General features: G+C 34.3%; 2 protein-coding genes across 5 annotated transcripts; one reads left to right on the top strand and one right to left on the bottom strand.

Moving 5' to 3' along the window:
- Positions 1–6075: 6075 nt before the first annotated feature.
- LOC137813700 (chloride channel protein CLC-b) lies at positions 6076–11137 on the top strand. 2 transcript variants are annotated; one of them, XM_068616082.1, is made up of 6 exons: positions 6076–6787; positions 6944–7144; positions 7235–7412; positions 8479–9011; positions 9555–10713; positions 10876–11137. In XM_068616082.1, exons 1-6 carry the CDS (start codon positions 6591–6593, stop codon positions 10981–10983), a joined length of 2376 nt encoding a protein of 791 aa, XP_068472183.1. In that variant the 5' UTR covers positions 6076–6590; the 3' UTR covers positions 10984–11137. The 2 variants fall into 2 exon arrangements, with proteins under 2 accessions (XP_068472183.1, XP_068472184.1); XM_068616083.2 differs by having other exon boundaries at positions 6239–6787; positions 6925–7144.
- LOC137813701 (S-adenosyl-L-methionine-dependent methyltransferases superfamily protein) lies at positions 11098–26015 on the bottom strand. 3 transcript variants are annotated; one of them, XM_068616084.2, is made up of 15 exons: positions 25843–26015; positions 25644–25758; positions 25447–25558; positions 23331–23375; positions 23160–23227; positions 23014–23068; positions 22828–22907; positions 22650–22733; positions 21256–21369; positions 14290–14408; positions 14077–14194; positions 13695–13828; positions 13455–13608; positions 13285–13364; positions 11098–11440 (listed from the first exon to the last, which is right to left on the bottom strand). In XM_068616084.2, the coding sequence occupies exons 1-15, from the start codon at positions 26013–26015 to the stop codon at positions 11350–11352; spliced, it is 1542 nt and encodes a 513-aa protein (XP_068472185.1). In that variant the 3' UTR covers positions 11098–11349. The 3 variants fall into 3 exon arrangements, 2 of the variants coding, with proteins under 2 accessions (XP_068472185.1, XP_090157079.1); XR_016520282.1 differs by lacking the exon at positions 13695–13828 and having other exon boundaries at positions 13455–13660; XM_090300953.1 differs by lacking the exons at positions 11098–11440; positions 13285–13364; positions 13455–13608; ... (1 more) ...; positions 14077–14194; positions 14290–14408 and adding an exon at positions 20921–21042.
- Between the last annotated feature and the right edge of the window lie 107 nt (positions 26016–26122).

Raw genomic sequence — 26122 nt, forward strand, 5'->3', positions numbered from 1 at the left:
ATTCACTCATGTGAACTCCCCAAGCTTCATGAACATAAGTTTGTTTCACATCCTAAACTTAGAAATATCTTCTCTGGGAACAAACTAACTATGTTATTTGCAGTAGTTCCAAATTCGAGGACGAATTCTTTCCAACTTGGGGGGCATGATACAAACCAAAGCAACTAGCAGATGACTAAGGACACATCAAGCACCTCACAAAAAGGTCAGTCATCTCAGTATACAAAGTTTGGCCCCACCAAACCTCGAGAAAGCATCAGCGGAAGAAGAAGCTATAAACCAGAATATCAGAAGTTCTTCCTTCTGGTCTTTTCCACAAGATAAAAAGTCATGTAAATAAATTGGGCTCACTTTATGGTTCCAAATAGCAAAGATAGGATAGAATAAAGTGTCTTTAGCATAATAGGGGGTGTAGGTATCATTTTAGCTTGTTCCTAGCCCATTAGGAAGACATTTTGACGTAGTTTCTAGAATGACAAGCCTATGATGCGGGATTGACTTAGTCAAACCCTAAGGCAACCTTTTTTTTCCCTTTTCTCATCCTACCCCTCTTGCTTGTTTTTCAAGGCTCCTTCCCCTATAAATAAAAGGTCTACCCATTGTATTTTACATGTTGAAATTAATAGAAGAAAAGTTATTATGCACAAATTGTGTGAGGTGTTACTGAGGCTTGATTCCTCTTAGCATTTAGGTCTTATCTTGTGAGTAATTGAGAGCTCTCAAGTGGTGGCTAGCAACACTTATCTTGGAGGCCAATCACACTCCAAGTGGCGTGTTCACTTCTCAAATCCATCACATAAGCTTTCTCCTTCCTTCATCTCTTCTTCCATTTGTCATTTTGTTTTTACTCTTGCTTTATTTCATTCTTCCATTTGACAATTCTTATTTGTCTTTCCTTTTCATGTTCTTTAATTTCGCACCTATTGGCATCATATTCACCTTGTAATTGTCTTTTCCTTTTGCTCTTGTGAAGTGAACCTTCACACTCACTTAATCACTTTGTTAAGTTCGTGTCCAGTGGGGATCTTCTTAGAGTTCTCACCATATACTTGCTTAAAATCTCAATCTAAAGTGTCACAAAAAAAATGAACAATCCTAAAATCAACTCACATCATGTGGTATCAAGAGATGTGGTCATCGTGAAATCTCGTGGACTCTAATTTGGTGTCAGATTCAAGAGATAAAAAAGGTTTGATTAGAAGGCAAAAGCATAGATAGGTTTTTAAAATCTTGAAAACTCGTGAAGGGAACATAGGGTGTAGAAGGATGAAGGTCTGGGTGAGGGTTCAAAAGAAAAAGTGATATTTTCGAAAGAGAAGAAATAAACAGAACTGTGGATCCCAAAGAGCTCAAAGGAATGAAAGGGTTCAAAGAAATGAGAGGATTCAAGGGTTTTTTAATACAATGTTTGAGGAATGAAAGTTTTGAAGAATAGGATTCCGAAGAACTAAAAAAAAATGAGAGTTCAAAGAAATAAAGCAGATTCAAGGGTTTTAGAATACAATGTTTGAGGAACGAAAGTTTCACAGAATCGATTTTTTTGGGATTTTTTTTTGGAAAAAAAAGACAATGAAAAAACGGGGAAAATAATTTTTGGAGGAAAAAGAGTGTTACGGAGGGAACTGGAGAGGCAGAAGAGTGGTATAGTTTATAAAATGACATATTTTGAATAGAAAATATGATAGTTTATTAAGGTGTCCTATTATACAGGTAATTATGTCAGTTTTCAATAACCGTTGTATTAAAACCACCACCACATACATGATTTTTTTTAAATATTTCCTACATGGACTTAATCTAATTCCCCGTATTTTTTTATTTTTATTTTAGTTTTATGTTATTTTTATATGTATGTGACATAAATTTATCAATATATAAAATAACAAGTGGCTTTTAAATGTTATTGTAACAGTTGTGAAAATGAAACTTACTCTTATATGTTATCTGTCATGTTAAAATCTAATAAACCTTTAAATTTTTATGTAATATTTTTAAGTAATTTAAATTTCCTACCTTCCTTAAAATAAATATTTGAAATTAGAAAACTCAAATTGAATCTGCAGCATTTATCACGACTGCCAAACCACACTGATATTTATTTATTTCTAAGGAAAATTGATGACAAGAATGGAAAAAATAATAATAATAGAGAAAAGAAACAAAAAGCACATGCAATGGAAGCCATAATGCAATATATACAACAATCTCGAGTCGCCACTGATTGATTATCATCATTCCTAGTCCCACCACACAAATTATGTCTTTCTTCCTCTCACCCAATAATCTTACATGCATACGCAACAATCTTCTACACGGAATGTTTCGATAATGCTTCTCAAGAACACAACATTCCCAACCCTAATATATTTAATTCAAAATTAGTTTCTATTTGTTTATAATGGTTTTCAAGATGATGGTCAAATTGTTTAAATTTATAATAAGTATTTTTTAAATAAATTATTTTATAAAATCACTTATTTGATCAACTTATTTCACAAAAGTGTAATCAATGAGATTCAATGTTTTGAAGTTCTTCCTATGATGAGAAAATCAACATATTATTTGAATGACCTATAATTTAGATTATCTTAAATAGCCTTGTAAGAAAAAAAAAATAATCAGTCTAGTATTTAGGGAAAGATTAGTCATAAGTAAAGTAAAAAAACTATTTTATATTAATGTTATATAAAAAAAATAAAGGGAAAAACAATAAGTATTAAAAGGAACACACTCAATTTATTTTCTAAAAAGCGTCTACATTTTGTTTTTAAATATAGTTTTTCCTTTTGTAAATAAAATGTTTAATATTAATAAGAAAATTTGAATAAGAGGAAGAAAAATATAAACCTTTTTACTGTCATAATAACAAAACTGATTTTTAAATGATAAATAGAGTGCAAGTCTTTATACTGACTATTTATAAGAATTAATTTTTTTCGAAAATATAATTCACTTAATTTCTCTTTTAAAAGTAAAAAAATGTATTAAAAAATACGCCATAAAATGAATAATTGTTGTGGGAGTTCAGCAATGAGTGGGCCCCAAGGACTTAGGTGTCTGTGGATCTCATACCACTGCCACTCATGCTTCGCACGTGCGCAACAAGACAAACAAACCCAAATCAATGCACATCACACACCCAATTATTATCTCATTTTTATCATTGAATTTAATTTATATATTTCATCATTATTTTTTCTCAATTTTTTATCTCATTCATAACAATTCATAAAATATTTAACCAACTGCTAACTTTTGAAAAAACAAAATAAGAATGGTGATAGTTAAATAAAGATAAAAAAAAATGAATAATAAAATTTAGATATTTTACCAATAAACCTTTTTTTGAAAAGAAAAACCTATGTAAACATTATTTATCTAACTAGACCTCTTTATTAATCTCTTTATTATTCACATTAAGAATTCAATTGCAAGATAAATGAATTTTAGATCTAGTTATTCAAATTTAGCAAATTAAAATTCACCCTGAATAATTAAATACATAAGCGAATCCTTTTACTATTTTTAAACTTTTTATAATATTAATATTTTCACAATTACTTAAAAAATTAGTATTACAAGCATTTTAGAGATGGATCCAAAGAAATTGATTTTAGAGAATATATATATTAGAAGAATTTTGATTGGTGAAGTATGAAGAAGAAAGGAATGTAAATTGATTACTATTAATAATAGAGAGAGATGTGTGATGTGGTTGTAAGTTGCCCTTTGGAAGGGCTCAATGGCCATCTGAATCATTAAAAGAGCCACGTGGCACATCACAATGCCTCTCATATTTATCCTTATCCCTTCTAGGTGTTTTTTTTAGTACATCATTATTAATTTTGAAAAATTAAAGTTTAAAATTTCAGAATCAACATTCAAATTTAAATAAGAAAATAAATTATTTCATTTCTTACTCAACAATTATCTTCTCAAACTGCTTCTGGTGAGATAAGAGTTTATTTAATAAATAATTTATTTTAATAGCATGCAAATATTTTATATCATAAGTTCCTTTTTCTTATTTTAATATTTTCTCTTATAATAATGTCGTCATACCATCTTTAAACTATCACTTAGATTAACAACTGGTTTTATCAAAACACTTTTAATTCATCAGTTAGTTTAAAATAATATTTTATAATTAAAACATAAAATACTCAAACAATTAGTTAGTGTTAAAAATGAAACAATTCAGAGTTCACGTCCATACGAATAGCTTCACACACTCAATCATACACACACAAAAAAACACAAAATATATATATATATATATATATATATATATATATATATATATATATATATATTCTCGTGTTTCACATGATGAGATAATAAGCTGAAATTTCATTTGTAAAAATCAATTGAACTAATTTTATAGTCTTTTGAGGCTTGAATTCTTGGTCCTTTATTTTCATGATTAATTATTATTGTTTAGTTTGTTACTTAATTAAACTACTCTGGAGAAATATTTTTTTGCCTTTAATGATATCTTGCTTAATTATTTTATATTTATTTTGAAAATTTCATTCATAATATGTTTGATCAATCCAAACAAAATTTATCTTATAATTATTTATACATTAGTGTGTAAAAAAATATTTTTATAATTGAATTTCTCAAAAAATTATAGAGACGATCTTTTTAACATGATTAACTCTTTTTCATAACAATCAAGAGATATAATCACTTTTTACTTCATACTTGACTATTCTAGAATAATTAGTTTTTAATGTATTTTTGTCATGGTGAGCTAAAAAGAAATACCTTTGGCATTAAACAAATTAAAGTGTGTTGCATTGCATCTCTTTTGGTGTAGAGTCTATGTTTTTCGGTATATGTTCTGCATTGCATCTAATATTATAATTTCAAAAAGAATGTGTTTATATAGTTTTCTAACTAATTATGACATTACGATTGATTATTATTATTATTATTGCATACTTATCAATTTCATTTTGAATTGAATAATAGCAAGACTTTTATCTAAATATATAAAAGCTAAGAATACAAATTACCACCAACTATTAATAGACAAAAATATACTTTTCTCCAACTTGTTTGCCATGGTTTTGTTAATTAGAGAGAAAAAACAATTAATTATTAGATTGATTATATTAGATACTATTTTAGATAATAAGTGAATTATTGGTATCTAAAATAATTTTTATTATTAATAAATAATTTTTAAATTGGTATTTAACTAGCTACCAACTACTTTAGATTATAAAGTCGGTAACTAAAACTTTATTAACTAATTAAATATCAACTTAGAAATCATATTTATTAATCATAGAGACTACTTTAGATACCAATAATCTTTGTAATCTCTAAGATAATATTTAATTTAGTCAATCTATTAACTAATTATTTTTGTCTCTAAAATTAGTTTTTATTTAATTTTAATAATTTTCTCTTAATGACATGCACTTTTGCTTTTTTGAAGAGTATAAAGATAGTTTTTCAATTATTTGTTTATATGATAGATGCATATGTATTAGATTTTAAACAAAACCAAAAGTACAAAACCACATAATCTTTTTGTAAGATAGTACTTTAACGAGCTAGATCCACCCCCACCCCAAGAATAAAGTGGAAAAGCTCTCAATTTGTTCTGATCCCTTATCATTTATCACATCATTTGTGAATTGCAAAGCCAGCCATTGTTTATGTGTTTGTAAAACAATAGTAGCAATAATAAATCAAGTAAAAATTTAGTCAAATTAGATAATGAGAGTTCAGCCAAGAAATCTCATATTTGAAGAAGTTAGTTACCAACAAGATCTTACAATATTAGTGGAATTTAAAGTTCCATTTTTCGGATACATTAGTTCCATCCTTAATATATAGATCAGGTTTGTGTATAATATTGAATGGTGAAAGGTAGGTATAAAATAATTGCAAGGGGGTGGAATCTTGAATTTGTTTTAGTTTGATTGTTGGAATGGAATCCTTGGAAAAAGGAACAAAAGCTTATGGATAAAAATGGTGAAAAAGTATGAATGTAGCCATCAAATTCACACATCAGAGGGCAAGTTGGAAGCACCCATTTGGCTAAACTAGTTTATTTTTGAATAGCACATCCATAATCATAATAATAAAGACTTGAACAAAGGCATATGCATCACTATCCATTCATCGCAAAGAACAATTGTATTTCACTGTCGCTGGTCCCAACCATTGTCTTTAGCCTAGAATCTGTGATTTATATAAGGTAACACCTTGCTTAACAAATATGTAGAGTTGGTTGAGGATACGTATATATTATAACTTTTTTAACAAAAAGATTAAATTTAGGAGAAGCTACTCTCACTTGAAAAGACATTTTACTTTCCCTAAATTTCCTCTTGAATATCATTTCTATGAACCGTGTGACTTTTCAGAGTGATGATCTCATAAAGGGATGGAATCAAGTAGATAAAACAGTTGTGGAGAGAAAAAATAATTAGCAGTACCAAAGAACAAGTAGACTTAAAAGATAACAGGTGAGGTGTCTCAGCTTATTCTAATCCAAAACAAACACAAACTTCAGCAACTTGAGACCCTTATAAAAAGTTCTCTACCTCAACACATCTGTGTTTGTTCCAATGGGGGAAGATTCGAGGGAGTTTGGAGAAAGCACCAAAATCAACCACAAGATGGAAGAAGTTCAAAGAGAAGAAGAAATAGACCCAGAAGGCAATCCACTGAATGAGCCACTGCTCAAGAGGAATCGAACACTGTCTTCCAACCCTCTTGCTCTGGTTGGAGAAAAAGTCTCCTACATAGAAAGCTTGGATTATGAGTAAGAAGGCATTACCACAGTGAAAGCAATGTTTTGTTTTGTTCTTCTCCACAAGTATCTTCTTTCAGAGATAACTGTTCCAAATACTGTCAGATACTAAACTTTCTTCTGTTTCATTTTTTGTTGGTGTTAATCAGAAAAGACTTTGGTATGCAGGATAAATGAGAATGATCTTTTCAAGCATGACTGGAGAAGCAGATCAAGAGTTCAAGTGTTGCAGTACATATTCTTGAAATGGTTACTAGCATTCCTTGTTGGACTTCTCACTGGTATTATAGCTACTCTCATTAATCTTGCTGTTGAGAATATTTCTGGGTATAAGCTTCTGGCTGTTCTTAGTTACATCCACAAAGAAAGGTGAGAACAAGCATGTCATGATTTATAGATATTTTAACTATAGACAATGTGTTGAGTTAGTGTATGACAGAGTCAATGTGCATGGGACAGGTACTTGACAGGTTTCCTATATTTCACGGGCATGAATTTCATTTTGACCTTTGTTGCTGCTATTCTGTGTGTGTGTTTTGCACCCACAGCAGCAGGACCTGGAATTCCTGAAATCAAAGCTTATCTTAATGGTGTTGATACTCCCAACATGTTTGGTGCTACAACATTGATTGTCAAGGTAAGATTGATTGCATCAAACTCTTCGTTTCTCATTAAACTCTCCACAAACCAGTTTATAAGGGTTGCTTAGGGATGAGGGTGGGCATGAATTCATTTTTTTAATCTAATCTATATCCGATATAAATTCGATAAAATTTATTTGATTTCAAATTTAGATCCATTTAATTGGACTAAATTCATTATATTTTTCGATCTGATTTAAATTAGTGTAAATTATATCTGTTTAACCCATTGAATGTAGATAAAATTGACATTTTTTATATACGATAAATTTAAATTCAGTTTTTTTTTTAATTAATTTTGTTGTTATATTTTATACAATGACTACTAGAATAATGGTTCAGGAAATGCTTGTATTTTATGTCTCTCTATTTGTTATTTCAATATATTTGTTTAAATATTTATTATTTATTAGTCTTAAAAGACAAATAATAACAGATATGATGAACAAGACCAATTTTTAATATAATAAGCTGAGAATTTAAAATTTAAGCGCATAGTTTATTAGAGTTCAAATTTTGATGTAAGATATATTCTTATTATGTAATGAAATTTATGCAAGAATATTATTGTAGAGAAATGGTTACAGCGAGCCACCAATTAAAATGTAGATACCAATTCTCATCCAGTGTTGTTTACTGCATTGCAACCGGAATCCTTATCTAATTAATTTCTATAAAACAGATTTGGATACTAAATCTATTCCATTAAAATAGTTATACTCCTCAGCTAAATAGTACATTAGGATGCTATAACTGAGTTACAGTGCGATTGAATTGTCGTTTCAGAGACACCAAAAACCGGTGCATAAAACACAGAAGCAACAAAATTGTTGAATTGAAAAATAATTGTTTCCCAAACACAACCCTGACCAAGTTTAGAAGTCTTGTTATTGGTAAAATTCACGACCATCGTATCGTGCCTACAATGGAAATGGTGTTCACATTTAACATCAGCACTTTGTACACAAATTATTAGTTCCTTTTTGCATCATATCTCTATTAGCTGATCAATGTTATTTTCAATTCTTATCCATATCACATCCCATGCATTGGTTCTTGTAGATAATTGGAAGCATTGGAGCTGTCTCTGCGGGACTAGATTTAGGAAAAGAAGGACCGTTGGTACATATAGGAAGCTGCATTGCTTCCTTGCTAGGCCAGGGAGGCCCCGACAATTACAGGATCAAATGGCGTTGGCTTCGATATTTTAACAATGATCGTGACCGTCGGGATCTTATCACCTGTGGTTCATCTTCGGGAGTTTGTGCAGCTTTCCGGGCTCCAGTGGGTGGAGTTCTCTTTGCTCTTGAAGAGGTGGCAACCTGGTGGAGAAGTGCTCTACTCTGGAGAACTTTTTTTAGCACAGCTGTGGTGGTGGTGGTTCTCAGGGCCTTCATTGAACTCTGCCATTCTGGAAAATGTGGCCTTTTTGGTGAAGGAGGTTTGATTATGTTTGATGTAAGCAATGTCACAGTCAGGTACCATTTTATGGATATTGTCATCGTCGTAGTAATTGGTATCATAGGCGGGATATTGGGAAGCCTTTACAATCATCTGCTACACAAGATCCTCAGACTCTACAATCTCATAAATCAGTAAGCAATGATATCCAACCCTAGTCTCAACATATTGCACATACTTAACTTTTAAAAACACATAATAACAGTGACAGGAAAAAATATCATGTTTTAATGTTCTATACTGATCACAAATGCATCGTCCAATGAAAATGTGTGCCAGTAGTTGCCCAATGAGGTTATCAAGATGTGTGTTCAGCTGCTAAGGCCAAAAATATATAGACAATATCAAAATCAATCAATCCTAGCATCTAATGAATTAAACTTGCAGCATGATCCCAAACTATGAGGAATTCTACAATGCACCCTTTAAGATAGGATACATAACCATAGGATTTGAACAAAATAAATAACGTCTATTTATTTTATTCAGATCCAATAGTAACAGATAAAAGATGCATTGATGCACCCTCACTTGAGGGTATATAATAGAATTACATCCCAAAGTGTATCCCGGATTCATGCTCTATAATAAAGCAATGCCAAATGCCAACACATCGAAAACTGATTCAATGCGGATTACACTCTTACTAAGGTAATGCCTACCTTTAACTGTTGCAGGAAAGGAAAGATACATAAACTCCTCCTCAGTCTTGCAGTTGCACTCTTCACATCCGTATGCCAATATGGTCTCCCATTCTTAGGAAAATGTACCCCATGTGATTCTTCGATTCGAGAGTCAGCATGCCCTACAAATGGACGGTCCGGAAATTTCAAACAATTCAACTGTCCACCTGGCTTCTATAACGATCTTGCTACTCTGCTGCTTACCACTAATGATGATGCTGTTCGAAACATATTCTCAACCAACACCCCTCAAGAATATCAACCCTTGTCCCTCCTAATTTTCTTTGTATTATATTGCATATTAGGACTAATTACTTTTGGAATTGCAGTGCCATCTGGGCTTTTCCTCCCAATTATTCTTATGGGCTCAGGTTATGGCCGCCTTCTTGGCATCTATATGGGGTCTTCTACAAACATTGACCAAGGGCTGTTTGCCGTACTCGGTGCAGCCTCCCTCATGGCTGGTTCCATGAGAATGACGGTATCCCTTTGTGTGATCTTTCTTGAACTCACCAATAATCTTCTCCTACTACCAATAACAATGATTGTTCTCCTAATAGCCAAAACTGTGGGAGACAGTTTCAACCCAAGTATCTATGAGATTATACTGCACTTGAAAGGCCTCCCTTTCATGGATGCAAATCCCGAGCCATGGATGAGAAATCTCACTGTGGGAGAACTTGTTGATGTGAAGCCATCAGTGGTTACCCTCCACGGAATAGAAAAGGTAGCTAAAATAGTAGATGTCTTGAAAAACACTACGCATAATGGCTTCCCTGTTATGGATGATGGGGTAGTAGTACCACCAGTAGTAGGACAAGCCAATGGAGCAACAGAACTGCATGGACTAGTTCTTAGAGCACATCTCATCCAAGCACTAAAGAAGAAGTGGTTCTTTAAAGAAAGAAGGAGAACAGAGGACTGGGAAGTGAGACAGAAATTTACCTGGGTAGAGCTGGCTGAGAGAGAAGGAAGTATTGAAGGGGTGGCTGTGACCAGCGAGGAAATGGAGATGTTTGTTGATCTACATCCTCTCACCAATACAACTCCCTTTACAGTGCTAGAGAGCATGTCAGTAGCAAAAGCAATGATTCTCTTCAGGCAAGTTGGACTTCGTCATCTGTTAGTAGTACCCAAGTATCAAGCATCCGGGGTGAGTTTATTAAGCAGCAGATAATATTAACATCATTCAAACACGAAATAGATATGTTAATATTTCAGGGAGATAAAAAAAATTCATTGTTCATTTTTAATTTTTTTTAAAACTCTTGTAGCATTTAATTATGACTAACCAAATGATGTCATTTCGTCACAGGTATCCCCAGTAATTGGGATCTTGACCAGGCAAGATCTGCTGGCACACAACATTTCGACAGTCTTTCCTCACCTGGCAAAATCTAAGAGCAGAGGAAAGAGGAATTGAAGCTTTCCTAGTAATTGAGATTGAATGGTCAAGCAGCACCCTTGGGGCAAGTTGGTTTCTTAATTCCACAGTTATTCCTCAATTTTGTATTACTTAGATCAAAAGCATGTTGAATAAGATACAAAAGCAATGTGAAACTATATTCAAATTTTAATATTCTTTCAACACAATTAATCAAACGATGAAACACAATTCCCTTTTCCCTGATACAAACGACTTCCCCAGTCCCCGCACCGCAGATGGCAATGCTAAACTTTCTCCACTCTAGACTGCTACAAAACTTGCCATTTCCTTTCTTCCATGCAAAATTACACATAATTTGCTGGTGTACACGAAAACCTGTATGTATATCGAACCATGTCCAAGTTAATGTTTCACAGCTCTTTGCAAGTGTTTTTTCTTTTTCTTTCCTGATTTCTTTTTCTGAGGCCTCTTGAACACTGCTAGAACTTCAATGCTGCAACAAATGTGCAAATTAAAAGTTAATATTTTTTTACTTTCGGGGAAGAGTGGGGCAGGATGATATGCTGTGTACGATCATACGACCAATTACACAAAATAACCTTAATTTAGTTCTGCAGAGAAAAAAGGTTTATAAAATAAATTTACTTCATGGGGAAAAATATCCAAGGGGAAGAGTGGAACATATTTAAAGTAGATATCATGTCATGGATTATATACGCAGAAAGCATTTAATCATGCTCTAATTTTAGAGAACTGACATAAAGCACATATGCCATGTCTGAAACTAGGACTAAAGCAGAAGGGAGAACCAACCCAAAAGACTACTATATCAAGTGGGAGAATCTCAAAGCTAATGTACCGTGTGAAGTATTTTATCCGACTCTATGATAGACTACTAAAATTGTCACCCCTTTTAAGGCCCAATGACCACAGAAGTTTTCACTCTATTAACACTGACTCCATGGTAGTCTTTTTTTCTCAGCTTCACTCATCTATTAGAAATATTCAGTTTGCCTTTTGCCTATAAGTATCCTTTCCGTAGCCCCAACCAAAAAAATAGTACATTAGGTGGAGAACCTTGAGGCTTAAGTATCATATCAAGTAGTTAATCCTATTCAACTTGGAACTCTTAACATTATCAGTCCCTTTGAGATGCATTGTCCACAACAGTTTTCACTCTATTGACAGTGACCAGGTTGTAGCCCTTTCTCCTTTATATAACTTCCACTATTCTAGAAAAGAAAAGAAAAAGTAAAGTAAAAGCAAGAAGAACATCAAGATAAATTAACAGAAATTTTCATTGGCCTAGTTCCTTGTGAAGGAACAGTATAAATATCGGACAGGATTGCAGTAAACAAAGCCTACTAGGCAAGGTCATAAAGAAAACAGAACAACGAAAATAAAATAAGGGCCCACTATAGGAAGCTGGGTGGGTTTTGCGTTTTGCTGCACCAGTATCACACTTCCCAGGACATGGGAGGAGACTGTAAAGGGTTGGGTAGGGATGCTGAGTACTGTAAGAAATACCCAAGTTCAAATATAAATGCAATTTTAAATTTCCTGGGTGTTAAACAATATTTCCATTTCCGATTTAGTATATGTTTTTTTTAGTTTATTTTGGAGAAATAATTGCTTTTTTTTTTCAACTTCCTAAAGGATATTGTGAAAAAGAAGGCATTATTTTTCTCAAATTAAACTACACCAAACAAGCTATTAGTTACCATGTTTTGTAGGCCTAACTTGATTACCTGAATATCAACCACCCCGCCCCCAAAATAATATAAAATGAAAAACAACATTCATGAGTTGTACAATAGTCTGTGACATTCCACTCAAAAACTAGAAAGGATTAGCAATGATGAGATCGATACGACATAGAACCTATTTGAATAAACTTCTTAATAAGCACTTTTAGGAAAAGAAAATAAAATTCTCCATAATCTAAAAGTAGCTTATCCATAAGTTAAAAATCTAATTTTGGATGAGCTAATATGAGAAAGCTATACCAAATAAGCTTATGCATGAGCTAACTCTAACTTACAGAAAAATTTATTTCATATTTTTCCTATTTTCTTCTCCTGGAAGCGTATATGAAAAATTCATCAAAACATAACCATAATGTATGTGTACATGATTCATAGTTTACTGAATCATTATAAATATAAGAAGTCGAAGTGGATAAAAACTATATAAGTTTTTATGTTCTAGATGGATAAAAAGTTGAAATGGAAATTTATTGACTCTATTTAGATTTTATGCAAGAATAACAGAAAATATGATAATTAGTAAATACTAAAACTTATAAATAATTAAGAAATGAAAGAAAAACATAAATACCTCTGGGTACCAGGAAAGAAATTAAATCCATGAGCCTTTTCCAAATACCATGCCTTGCTAGACAACAATGACTTGCAGTCCTGTCAACAAATTTTAAAATTAACATCAAGAAAACTGAAGTTAGAGATAAGTAAAAGCACGACGATAAAACACTAAGAATGGTCATACACCTCTTTAAAACTTTCCCATCCACAACTTATATAAATAAGGGTTTGTGGCACTGATTGAGGGATGTTAGCTGGTAGTGGTTTGCTTCCAATCTGGACTGAAGCTTCTTTAGCACGTAAAACCCATGGTCTTTTCTCTTCCTGGGATGAGTTTGAGCTGCAGTTAACTTGCACTAAATCAGAAACTTGCCCGGGGAAATATTTTCGTACTGACCAAACAAGATAGGTTCACAAAATTAGAACCTTTCAGAAGATGACAACGCTTTGCGCTCGACTGATGATATATTTTTCAATGCATCAATAAGAGATGCGTCTAATCCTTTTCTAGGAGGATCAATGATAACAACATCTGATCCCACAAGCCATAAAAAAGGCTCCTGTTACTTGCAAATTTTTCATACAATCAGTTCAAAATAACACATGACAAGGATATATCCGTTTCTAGATCTAAAAAAAAACACTATGATTTCCCTCATGGACATATAAAATTTTCACATATGTTGATAAATATCCATGCATGCCAAAATTTAAGCTGTAGTAATTTTAGTTATGTGAATCAGAAAACAAAATAATTGGAAGTAAAAAAACAAAGAATATAGTGATGCTTCAGATATTCAGTACTAACTTTTGAAGCATCTGCATGATGCCAAGTAATACTGCTGTCAACAGTGGAAGGTAAACGTTCAATGGTCTTCTCAAAAGATGCCTTTGACTCTTTGTTTATCTCAATGCATTTGACAGATCTGTCAAACAGCTAGCATTAAACCTCCAAATCAATTATGCACACGAAGTTAGAAATCAACATTTTAGATGTTCAGAATAATTATCCAGATCTTGCCTGCACTTTCTAGTGGCAGCTAATGACAACCCGATGACCCCAGCTCCAGCATACAAATCAGCAACAGCTGATTCATATGGAACATATCTCTGTAACTTCCGCAGCAAGGTATCAAAAGCCTGGAAGAATGAGGAAGCAAGACAAGAGGCGTATCAAATCAATCCTTACACAGTAACCCTCAATTATACAACAACACTGGATATATTCTACATGGTAATAGCACATTCAACAAATTTCCTCTCACATTTCCTCACATGATATCAAACTCTTCTATCTAGGAGGTTTTGTGATGGAAATCCATCCAGCCACAACATCATAAAATAAGAAGATTGAAGACCTAGAGCTTGTTTAGGGACTTATTGGCCAAATGAACCTAATTGGGTTTTTATCTATCTGTTGTAGGTCCAATAAAGAGGACAACTCTTAAGAAGAAAGCATGCACAAAATATATCCAAAAAATTCTCCATTCCACAGAAGAACAACTAGAGATTGGATAGCATACTACATGAAGAGTGTAACACTACTAAGCTCAGCATGGTTAAACTCTCATAATATTGGATCAAACTTTAGTTTGTATAAATATATAGAGTAGAATAGGATTTATTTGAGTTTAAAAATGTTAAATAAATTGGGCCCTGTATTTGGGTCAAGTAGAGTAGGATTTTTGGTCTTGTATTTTGACCGAGGATAAACTAGGGCTAGGATTAGGGTTTTAAACTTACCTAGGGTTTCAATTGGGCTTCCATTGGCCCAAAGGAAACCCTAGGCTGGTCTTGGAGGAGCAAAGTAGCACACCAATCAGCTGCACATACAAAGAAGGCCCACACTTTCACATGGGAGAGCATGGAGAGTGTGACTCACCACATGGCATTCTCTCATAGGCTCTTCTAAATCTAGGGTTTATTTTTTAATTTGAATTTTTGAATTTTGGCTCTCTTTTGGGCTGAACAGCAATATAAATAAATGTGTTCAGCTCATGTATTTTACTTTGAATTGAGTATAGAATTGCTGTCCAAATTTTGAGACGTTTCTACTTGTCAAAGTTCACTCCATGTTAGCACATCTTAGTGTGACTAACCTAAGCACCTCTAGAAGTTGGCCTCACCACCTCTTCTAGATTTCTTAAACCACTGTTTTCATTTCATTCTTCCACTAGAATTTCAGTTCTTCACAGCTTCCACAAGTCATCTTGCATCTCCATCCAAAGACAAATCAAAAACAAAAGAATGGAACCAAGTCTGGTTTGCATCACTTTGCCTCTTCCACACTAAATTTGACTGGGCTGTTGACATTTTCTGACTTTTCCAGCTACTGTCACCCTTTCCAAAGGCTATCAGAACTCCAGTGATTCTTCCAGCCACTTTTCTGACAAATTTCCCAGTAACTATTAGACTTATATGACAACTTCTCTAGCAACTGTCAGACTTGACAACTGATGGAGGACCACATGGAAGGACGTATGGAAGCAGAAGAAGGACCTGGGAAGACTCTCATCTCAAGGAGAATTAATTGTTGTGTGCTCTTCCATTTTTCTCTAGTTTTATAAATATTGTATAGAGTAGTATAGGTTTTATTTTTGGCTTGTATTTAGGCCATGTTTTGGGCCAATTTTCATGGGCCATGTATTGAGCCAATTAGAGTAGGATGTAAATAGAAAAAGAAAGAGTCCAGCTAGAGTTACTGTTGCATAATCAGGAGAATTATGTTATAATTAAGTGCAGATTCCATTTTATATTTATTAGGACAGATTTGTTAGTGACTTGATTTGTACAGCTTTAAACACTCATTATTTCTGGCTTTCATTGCCTATTATTTCTTTCTTTAATTAGGTTGTAAAAAAGTCTATAAATAGAGACTGTAATCACATTTGTAAGATATCTAAGAAATATATTTCATCTATTTCTTTCCACTTGGTATCAGAGCTCCTGATCTAGGAGACTCTGCTTCCGCAATTTTTTTTTTAGCCTTCATTGCTGTAATCATATTCCTTGACAGCCTTCATTGCTGTAATCATTTTCCTTGACAGCCTTCATTGCTGTAATCATTTTCCTTGATAACCTTCATTGCTGCAATTTTTTTTTTTGGACAGCCTTCATTGCTGCAACTTTCTATTTTCCTTATCCTTTCTCCATTGACCACCACCACCACCTTGCACCATTGACCGTTACTGCCACTGCCATTAACCACCGCCGACCACCACTGCCCTCGCTCGCCGGAAACTGCACCGCTCGCCGGAACTGCCACTGCTCGCCGGAAACCGCCTATGACACCTCATTCCTCTTCTTTTTCATCCTACACTACTTTATCCGGTAAGCCATATATTACTGTTGCTAATGGTTCCACTACCCCCATTAATGGTCGTGGTAACATTCACCTTCAACCTTCATTTCCTTTAAAAAATGTGCTTCACGTTGCCAAACTATCCAATAACCTCTTGTCTATTCAAAAGATTACCCAAGATTTAAATTGTGCAGTGGTATTTTTCCCTTCCCATTGTGTTTTTCAGGATCTTGCCACGGGGAACACTATTGGAATTGCTAAAGAGCAGGGCGGGTTATATTATTTACAGCATGAAGAAAGTAAAAAGGGTGCTAGACTACAGGCACACACTTCTAATCTTCAGCAAGGTCGTGAATCTTGGTCATCCTCTCAGATATGGCTTCAACACAGACGTCTTGGTCATCCTCCATTAAGTACCCTAAAGTCCTTATTTCCTGTTTTATTTACAAAAGTGTCTGCTGAGTCATTTCATTGTGATGTTTGTCAGTTTGCTAAACACCATCGGACAACTTTTCCTCCCAATGGTAATAAAAGTTCTAAACCTTTTGATCTTATTCATTCAGATGTATCGGGCCCTTCACCTATTCCTAATATCTCGGGTGCAAAATGGTTTGTTTCATTTATTGATGATTGTACTCGGGTTACTTGGATATTCCTCATGAAAGATAAGTCTGAAGTTTTTCACTTGTTTGTAAAGTTTTACAGAATGATTCAAACACAATTTGAAAGTCCAATTAAGAGATTGCGTTCTGATAATGGAAGAGAATATGTGAACCAAAACCTTTCCAAGTTTCTTGAGGAAAATGGAGTTGTTCATGAATTAACCTGTGTGGACACTCCTCAACAAAATGGGGTTGCTGAAAGGAAAAATCGTCATCTCCTTGAGGTTACTCGAGCTTTACTTTTCCAAACATCTGTTCCTAGATCTTACTGGGGGGAAGCAGTCCTGACTGCCACTTATTTGATTAATAGATTACCCTCTCGGGTTCTAGAGGGTGTTACTCCTATTCAGGTTATGACCATATTCTATCCTTCTATTCCCATGTTGAATAGTCTTCAGAATCGTGTCTTTGGTTGTCCTGCTTTTGTCCATGTTCATAGTCCTTATCGGGGTAAGTTAGATCCTCGTGCCATCAAATGTGTCTTCATCGGTTATGCCCCCAACAAAAAGGGGTACAAATGTTATCATCCTCAAAGTCGTAAAGTTTATATTTCCAAAGATGTCACCTTCCATGAGACAGAGTCTTTCTTTCCTAGTTCTCAACTTCAGGGGGAGAGTATTCAAGAAGCTGAGGACCTTGAGTTGCCACCTTTTCCTTTGTTGCAGGATTTCATTCTTAGGGAGGATGACAAAGACCCTGCACCAACATCATTACCAGAGAAGAATAATGAAGACAAATATTTTGGAAAACAATATCAGCGAAGGCAACAAGAACCCGTCCTGGTCGAACAGCAACTTCAATTGTCTGAACCGGAGGTAAGAACTCATACCAGTGAGACTCTTGAGGACACCTTAAATACTGCTTTTGAACCTAACCTAAATGATTTACCTATTGCCTTGAGAAAAGAAAAAAGATCTTGTGACAAATATCCTATATCCCAATTTGTGTCTACAGAAAAACTTTCTATGCAGCACCAGAGTTTTCTTTCAGCTATTGATTCTATCAAAATCCCTACATCGGTACAAGAAGCCTTAAAAGATGAGAACTAGATTCGAGCCATGAATGAAGAAATGAGCGCGTTAGAAAGGAATGAGACTTGGGAGATTGTAGAGAGACCAAAAGATAAGAAAGCAGTGGGTTGTAGGTGGATATACACAGTTAAGTATAAGTCTGATGGCACACTGGATCGGTATAAAGCAAGGTTGGTTGCAAAAGGGTACACTCAAACCTTTGGGATCGATTATGAGGAGACTTTTGCTCCAGTGGCAAAAATGAATACCGTCAGGATTATTCTCTCCCTGGCAGCACACTTTGGTTGGGCAATGCATCAATTTGATGTTAAAAATGCCTTCTTGCATGGAAGCTTGGAGGAAGAAGTATACATGGAGATTCCACCTGGTTATGGTATTGTTAATGAAGGGAATAAGGCGTGCAGACTTAAGAAGACCCTATATGGTCTTAAACAATCACCTCGTGCTTCGTTTGGAAGGTTTACTCAAGCTATGGTATCTTTGGGGTACCGACAAAGCCAAGGTGACCATACTCTGTTTATAAAACATTCTCAGAATGGTAAACTCACTCTACTTTTGGTCTATGTAGATGATATGATTATTACAGGTGATGATGAGATTGAAAAACAAAATTTGAGGGAGAGACTAGCTGCTCAATTTGAAATGAAGGATCTTGGGAAGCTGAAGTACTTCCTTGGGATAGAGGTTGCTTACTCGAGACAGGGCATCTTTATTTCTCAAAGGAAATACATCCTTGATCTTCTCAAAGAGATTGGTAAGTTGGGTTGTAAGCCCACTGGAGTGCCAATAGAGCAAAATCATAGGATTGGGAATGATGAGGAAAACCCAAAAGTGGAGAAGATACAATATCAAAGACTTGTGGGAAAACTCATTTATCTTTCACACACTAGGCCAGATATAGCCTATGCAGTTAGTGTGGTTAGTCAATTTATGCATGATCCAAGAGAAAGACACTTGCAGGCAGTAGATAAAATTATTCAGTACTTAAAAGCCTCTCCAGGAAAAGGATTGCTATTCAAAAAGGGGGAAAACTTATCCATGAAAGTATATACTGATGCTGACTATGCAGGATCGATTGTTGATAGGAGATCCACCACAGGCTACTGCATGTTCTTGGGTGGAAATCTGGTGACATGGAGGAGCAAGAAGCAAAATGTAGTTGCAAGATCAAGTGCAGAGGCAGAATTTAGAGCCATGGCTCAAGGGGTGTGTGAACTCTTATGGATGAAGATCATACTTGATGACCTAAAAATAAAATATGAAGCTCCTATGGGTTTGGCATGTGATAATAAGTCCGCTATCAGTATTGCACACAATCCAGTTCAACATGATCGAACAAAGCACGTAGAGATAGACCGACACTTTATTAAAGAGAAGTTGGATGATGGTCTTATAGCCACTGAGTACATCCCTTCAAGACTCAAATTGGCAGATATGTTTACTAAGGGACTTCCCACAAAACAATTCGAAGATCTTACTTGCAAGTTGGGAATGATAGATATACATTCACCAACTTGAGGGAGAGTGTTGCATAATCAGGAGAATTATGTTATAATTAAGTGCAGATTCCATTTTATATTTTTTAGGACAGATTTGTTAGTGACTTGATTTGTACAGCTTTAAACACTCATTATTTCTGGCTTTCATTGCCTATTATTTCTTTCTTTAATTAGGTTGTAAAACAGTCTATAAATAGAGACTGTAATCACATTTGTAAGATATTTCAGAAATATATTTCATCTATTTCTTTCCACTGTTACAATTGGGCCTCCTTGGACAAAATGCAACTCTAGACCATATAGGGTGCACATATAAATTACTAAAGTGCAAATAGAAAGCATGGAATGGCAAGGAAGGCATGAAGGTCCACATGTCATCCCCTCAATGGCGAGGATCCCCACCAATGCTAAAAGACCATTTGTCTTCATGGGAATGGAGAGGATTCTCTCCAATTAGAGGAGGATACTTGTCAACCTCTAATTTGAGAGGATTTGCTCCAATTAGAGAGAGTCACTTGTCCTTCTATGAGTGGAGAGTTTTTAGAGTTAAAGTTTGCACCTTGGCTACCCATACAACTATAAATACAAGTGCTAGCCCTCTTGTAAGTGAGTTTTGAATAGACTATTGAATTGATGCCAAATTTCAGCCTCAATTAGTCTCTTAGCTCACTCTTTGCTAGCCTTATTTGTAAGTGTTTTAGCATGGACCTCTTAGGAGTTGGCCTAACCTCTCTTAAGCTTCATTATCTCCATACACCAATAGTTCACAGTTTCTTTCACTCATTTTAGCCACCAAATTCCGCACCCCAAAAATATAAAACAAAAGATACAAAGTCATGCAAGCTAGGATTACATCAACAACTTTCCGGTGATTTTGTTAAGGGATTTTTTAATCCAGGTTTTTTATTTTGTGATTTTCCTTTCAGTTCACTACTTACGAAGTACAAGCACTAGAAACACAACCTGCTGTGTCCAACACACATCTCACTCATGAAAATCATAATACCCACATTGACACACTAAGATGAGACGGTGAGACCTAAATATAACGTTCTTGGAAAGAAAATTGGCTGACACTAGTAACGAAACATGTTTTTAACTATCCTAAAAGAAATTGTTTAAACACATCCTAAGCATCAAAAGGTGAGTTAGAGTGCAAGGCGGTACACCTAATGGATTTTGGGGAGGATAGATACACAGTCTACCCTGCACATGTTGCTTCCAAGATTTGAACCTATAATGTCACAAGGCAACAACCTTACTTTTTCACCAAGGCTTGCTCTGTAACACATGCCAAACATAACAGTGTTTAGATATATGGAAATATATCTTGATACGCCAATACCAAAAATATGCATGTATATATAAAGATTAATTTATTTACACAATAAATGTATCCAGTGTACAAGCTTCAATAGTAACTAGTTCAAAAAGATGGATTATATGCAGTATTCCGTATAAATTATGAAGATCCACTAAATTAAAAATCTTTACCCGTGTGTTTGCCTGGCCAAAACAAGAAGGTGCCAAGGATACATCAATTCCACCAACATGTTCCCAAAAATCTCTTTCTCCAAGAAGATGTCTCCATCTATTCCCAAAAATTATCTGAGCCATCAAGTAAGAAATTCAGAGGTATGATTTTTTTAGAAAAATTATGCCCAGCACTATTCATGATGAAGTAATCATAAGTTGTCAAGAAAAGTTAACATGATTGGAATACAAGGAACCCTGGATAAAAAGAGTTATTTTATTTAAGAACTGAAATGGAAAATAAAGTTTCTAAATTCCATAATCTAAAGATTTCCCCTCAAATACAGGTTATGTTTGGTAAATTAGCTGAAAAGGAAACTGAAATCTCAAAAGACAGCTAAAGCTGAAATGCAAGGCTAAAATTTTTGATAAAACTAGTTGATGACATACTTGAAAGTAGTAAAATGGAAAATAAGAACATGATTAATTATTGAATCAAATCTTAATATTAGGTAATTACATATTTGCAATAATAACAAATTTATATTTTTAATTTTTTATAATCTAATTTTTTATATAAATTAAATTTCAAGAAATATTTGTGTAAAAATTTATTCTTCATTATAAATTAAAATAGTTATCATTTCTGAATACAAAATAAATATTTTATTAAAAAAAAGAATAATTAAAACAATAATAAACAACTATAACATTAAATCAATAATCCAAAAAAGTGTAGCAGTAAAAGAATAATCCAATAATTGTAGTAAACAGAGTTTGGACATTGAGGTTTCTATTTCTATTTCTATTTTAAGAGGTAAGATGGTAAAATATAAGTTTCATCTGGGAGATTATTTTGAAACACTAATGAGTAGCTTATTGAAATAAGTGAAAAGCTATTAAAAATGCTGTCTTGCACACAGATGAAATAATTTTATCAAAATTTCATCTATAATCTAGATGAAATGCTTTACCAAATACACATCAGAATTTTCATCATCCAGAGTAAGCAATATCCAAATCATTCCAAAGATTGCCGATTCATATGATATCATTTTCTTAAGGCAACCTAAGTTCAAAGTCAACATATACAACCACAGAAGTAATATTTAAGACTCTGCTTGCAAGTGATATTTTTGCCCACCATGAAATGTTAAGGGAAAACTTGCAAAGCAGTACTTTGTTCCCCAAAAATACAAAGATATAACCATTAGGAATCAACAATATCTGTAATTTAAATTTTCAGCATCAAATGATAAGTGTTACGAAGCAGTTCATGAACTATATATGGACCCTCCTTCCTTCCCTACTGCAACTACAACATCTACCTTCCCTGTACCACAGGCAGCACACTAGTTTCCATTATAAAGACATATAAACCATTTATTTGTTTTATAAGAATAATTTGAACTTACATTGTTAGTAGAAGTCTGAAAGTTGGCCCACACAGAGTGAATTAAATGAACCCTGCTCCGTGGCCCACCATTTTTCCATAGAAACTGTATCAATCATATGGACTATCACTTTCTATTATTAAAAGGGAAGAGGCAGGATAACTTATAAAAGCAAAAAGAAAGGAAGCAACAAGCTCACATTTGCCAATGCATTCAGTTTGTCAGAACCAGGTGAATTTTCATTTCTAGAATTCCAAACCAATGTAATCTGAACCTTTCCTTAAATCATACAAATTAAATGAAGCAATTGTTATTAATTTCCATTAACAATAAAAATATCTATTAACTTGGCATAATGAATGAGTTATAGAAACTAAGAAGTAACCATTCATATATCTTTCAGCTGCAGGAAGAGATGTATTATGCGTCGTCACCGCCATCTGCAAACAACCATTTACTAGTGGTTAATTTCATGAATGCAGAAAACTACAACCATGGACTGAATTCATCAACTACTCTATTGTTATGCACCTGGACATATCGCAAATCACCAGTACCTTCATCCTCAATGTATGGCCCAACTCCTAATTCAGTAATACCTAGATGATGATATTGAGGTAAAGCACATAAAACATAATTATATGAATAAATTGAAGAGTTAAATAAAATAAACATAGTGGTAATAACAAAACAGGGAAATACCCTGTCGAAGCAGTTCCACAGCAGCATTAATATTAGGATGATGAGCTGCAAGCAGAAGACAATATATATAGTGGCTTAATTGACATAATTCCACCTCAACCAAGGAGAACAATTAAAAATAAATAGGAAAGCAAACTACTTTTACACTCACAAAACACAACCAAAGAAATAACAAATGCTAGAGACCAAATTTGACCAAAATTTTTTATCTATCAACATTATTTCCAACAATTTTAGGATAGAATAGAAGAGTAAGATAAGAACATAATAGTATAATATAAGTGCAGGATAAGAAGCAGTAGTCCTATATAATGGTGTTGGTGGTGATGGTGATAATGGAAGTGGTAGAGGAGATAGTGGTGGCAACAACGGTGACAATTACAACAATATCAGTAACAAGATTATAGCAACATTAATGGTGGTGACGTTGAGAGTGGAGGTAACAATGGTAATAATAACATAGTTGTTGTGGGAGTCATAACAACAATGGCAAAACTCCTAGTAATGATAACAATGGTGGAGGAGGTTGTAGTTGTTGTGGCAACAATAAAGGTGGTTGTGGTGGTGGTGATAATGACGATGACAGAAGTAGCAACTGGTAGTCGTGATGGTGTAGCGATAGTTGCTGCAATAGAGATGTGATAAGTACACAATCACTTAGGAAACCCACCCTCAAAGGTAATACTATTAAGTAGGGTAACCAAACACTTAAACACTCCATTGAGCATCCAATAGTTGATATCTCAAACAACTCTCACTCTATAAGACTTAGTCGACTGATGACACTTCACTCAACTCTCTCCCAGGTCAAAACCCTTCATAGGTAGTCCTTTTCGAGGAATTGACAACCAATTCTAATACCAAGTAATAAGTACCCAAGCACTTGGAGAACCCACCCTCAAAAGCTATCTATTAAGGGGGCAGAACTAAAAAACGTAAATACTCCATCGCACATCCCATACGACTCGATGTGGGATTTGGGCACCCTATAATACCAAGTTCCTATCATGATGACATGGAGGTGAAGCAATGGAGTAGTGATAATTGCTAAAGTAACCATGGTGATGGTGATGAAACTAATGGTGATAGTGAAAATGATGGTTGCTACAACAAAGATGATGATGATTATGATGATGATGGTAAAAGCAATGTATATAAGGGTGGTGGCAACAACAGTGGCACGGGTGAGGGAGGTGACAACAACAAGGGTGTTGGTGGTAGTGGCAACAACTACAATGGTGGTGACAATGATAGAAGTGAGGGTGGGTAGTGAGAGAGCGAGAGAGAAGTCAACTATAACTATCTCATCATGTTGTCTTCTAACTAAACTCTACCTAAGTAGAAAAAATTCGTTCAACCAATACGATAGAAAAGACAATAGGATAAGAAAATCATATCTTGTCAGTACACCAAACAATGGGAATTAAAAGGTACCATTTTGTTTTAAACTCATTTTATGTTCTATTCCATTTGAAAATCTGGACTAAATGGAATCGAATCTTGTGAAGGCACTCAAAGAATAACAATATACATATAGTCTCTTAGTAAGGTGCTCCAAAATATAAGTCAATTTTAATTGATTCCATCCTTTTTAATGAAATCATTATCCAAATAACCATTAACTAATTTCAAATAACTCCTTTAACTCACGCAACATCAATCACATGGCTTTCAAAATAAAGAAAGAATATTTTCATTTGAAACAATAATTTGAAATCTTCCATCAGTTAGCACGAAAGATAATTTAGAAATTGAAAGTTCGCTTTTTAAATCAGACTTAGGTGAAGTTAATTAACAATTTTAATTAGTGTAAATTAGTTTGTTTTCCATTTTAACTTATATTTGAGTGTAAATTAGTTTGTTTTCCATTTTAACTTATATTTGAGTGTAAATTGAGTATAAACTATGCACTGTTCTGTTATGGATTAGCAAGAAAGATAATTTAGAAAATGAAAGTTCATTTTTTAATAAGATTGAGAAAATCAAATGAAATTAACTAACATTTAAACTAGAGTAAAATAGCTTCTTAGGTTTCTTACTTATACGAGGCCAGACGCCATATGAATTATGTTTTTTTGCACTATGGAATAACTAAATAGATATAAGAACTATGGACCTTTGCATTGTGGAATGTCAACTATGTTATGAGTACCCTCCTCGTAGAGCCCAATAAGAGGCTCCGTTGAAGAGCCACGCACGGCCAATTTCGCACGGCACCTCCAACCCCACTACAACAAAAACAAAACTAAATTAAAAATATTTTTTTTAAAGAGAGAAACTAAAAAGACATTATGAATTCCGAAGAAAACCAACCAGTTTACACGTGTCAAATGTGAAGTCGGAGACGCCGTGTTTCCGAAAGAAATCGGTGGCGTCGTCCAATATAACCGGACGGTGGAGGTTGAACTCGTGCGTGCACCCCGAACACCTGAGAAAAACAATAATATAAATAAATAAATTGCAGTTTTAAAACGGAAAATATGAAATGAGATTGAGTAACTGAGGACCGTACGATTGGAAGTGCGGGCAGTGAAGTGCACACGTTAACGGCAGGGACGGTGGAGTTGAAGAAGCTGGCGTTGGCGTCGGCGTCGGCGGAGGGAGGGCGGTGGAAGCGGTGGAAGCGGTGGCGCGGCAGGTGAAGAGAGAGAACGACGGTGGTGCTGCCACGAGACGGAGGGTCATTTTCTGGCTTGGGGAACAACGCGGGAATGGATAATAAAATTAAAAATTATATTTAAACTTATAGTTCCGAAAATATCTTGATGCTTTACAGGAAGTGGGCCGGAGCC

This window comes from Phaseolus vulgaris, chromosome 1 (genome assembly GCF_051622355.1).
Source record: "Phaseolus vulgaris cultivar YP4 chromosome 1, ASM5162235v1, whole genome shotgun sequence".
In the NCBI taxonomy this organism is placed as follows: Eukaryota; Viridiplantae; Streptophyta; class Magnoliopsida; order Fabales; family Fabaceae; genus Phaseolus; species Phaseolus vulgaris.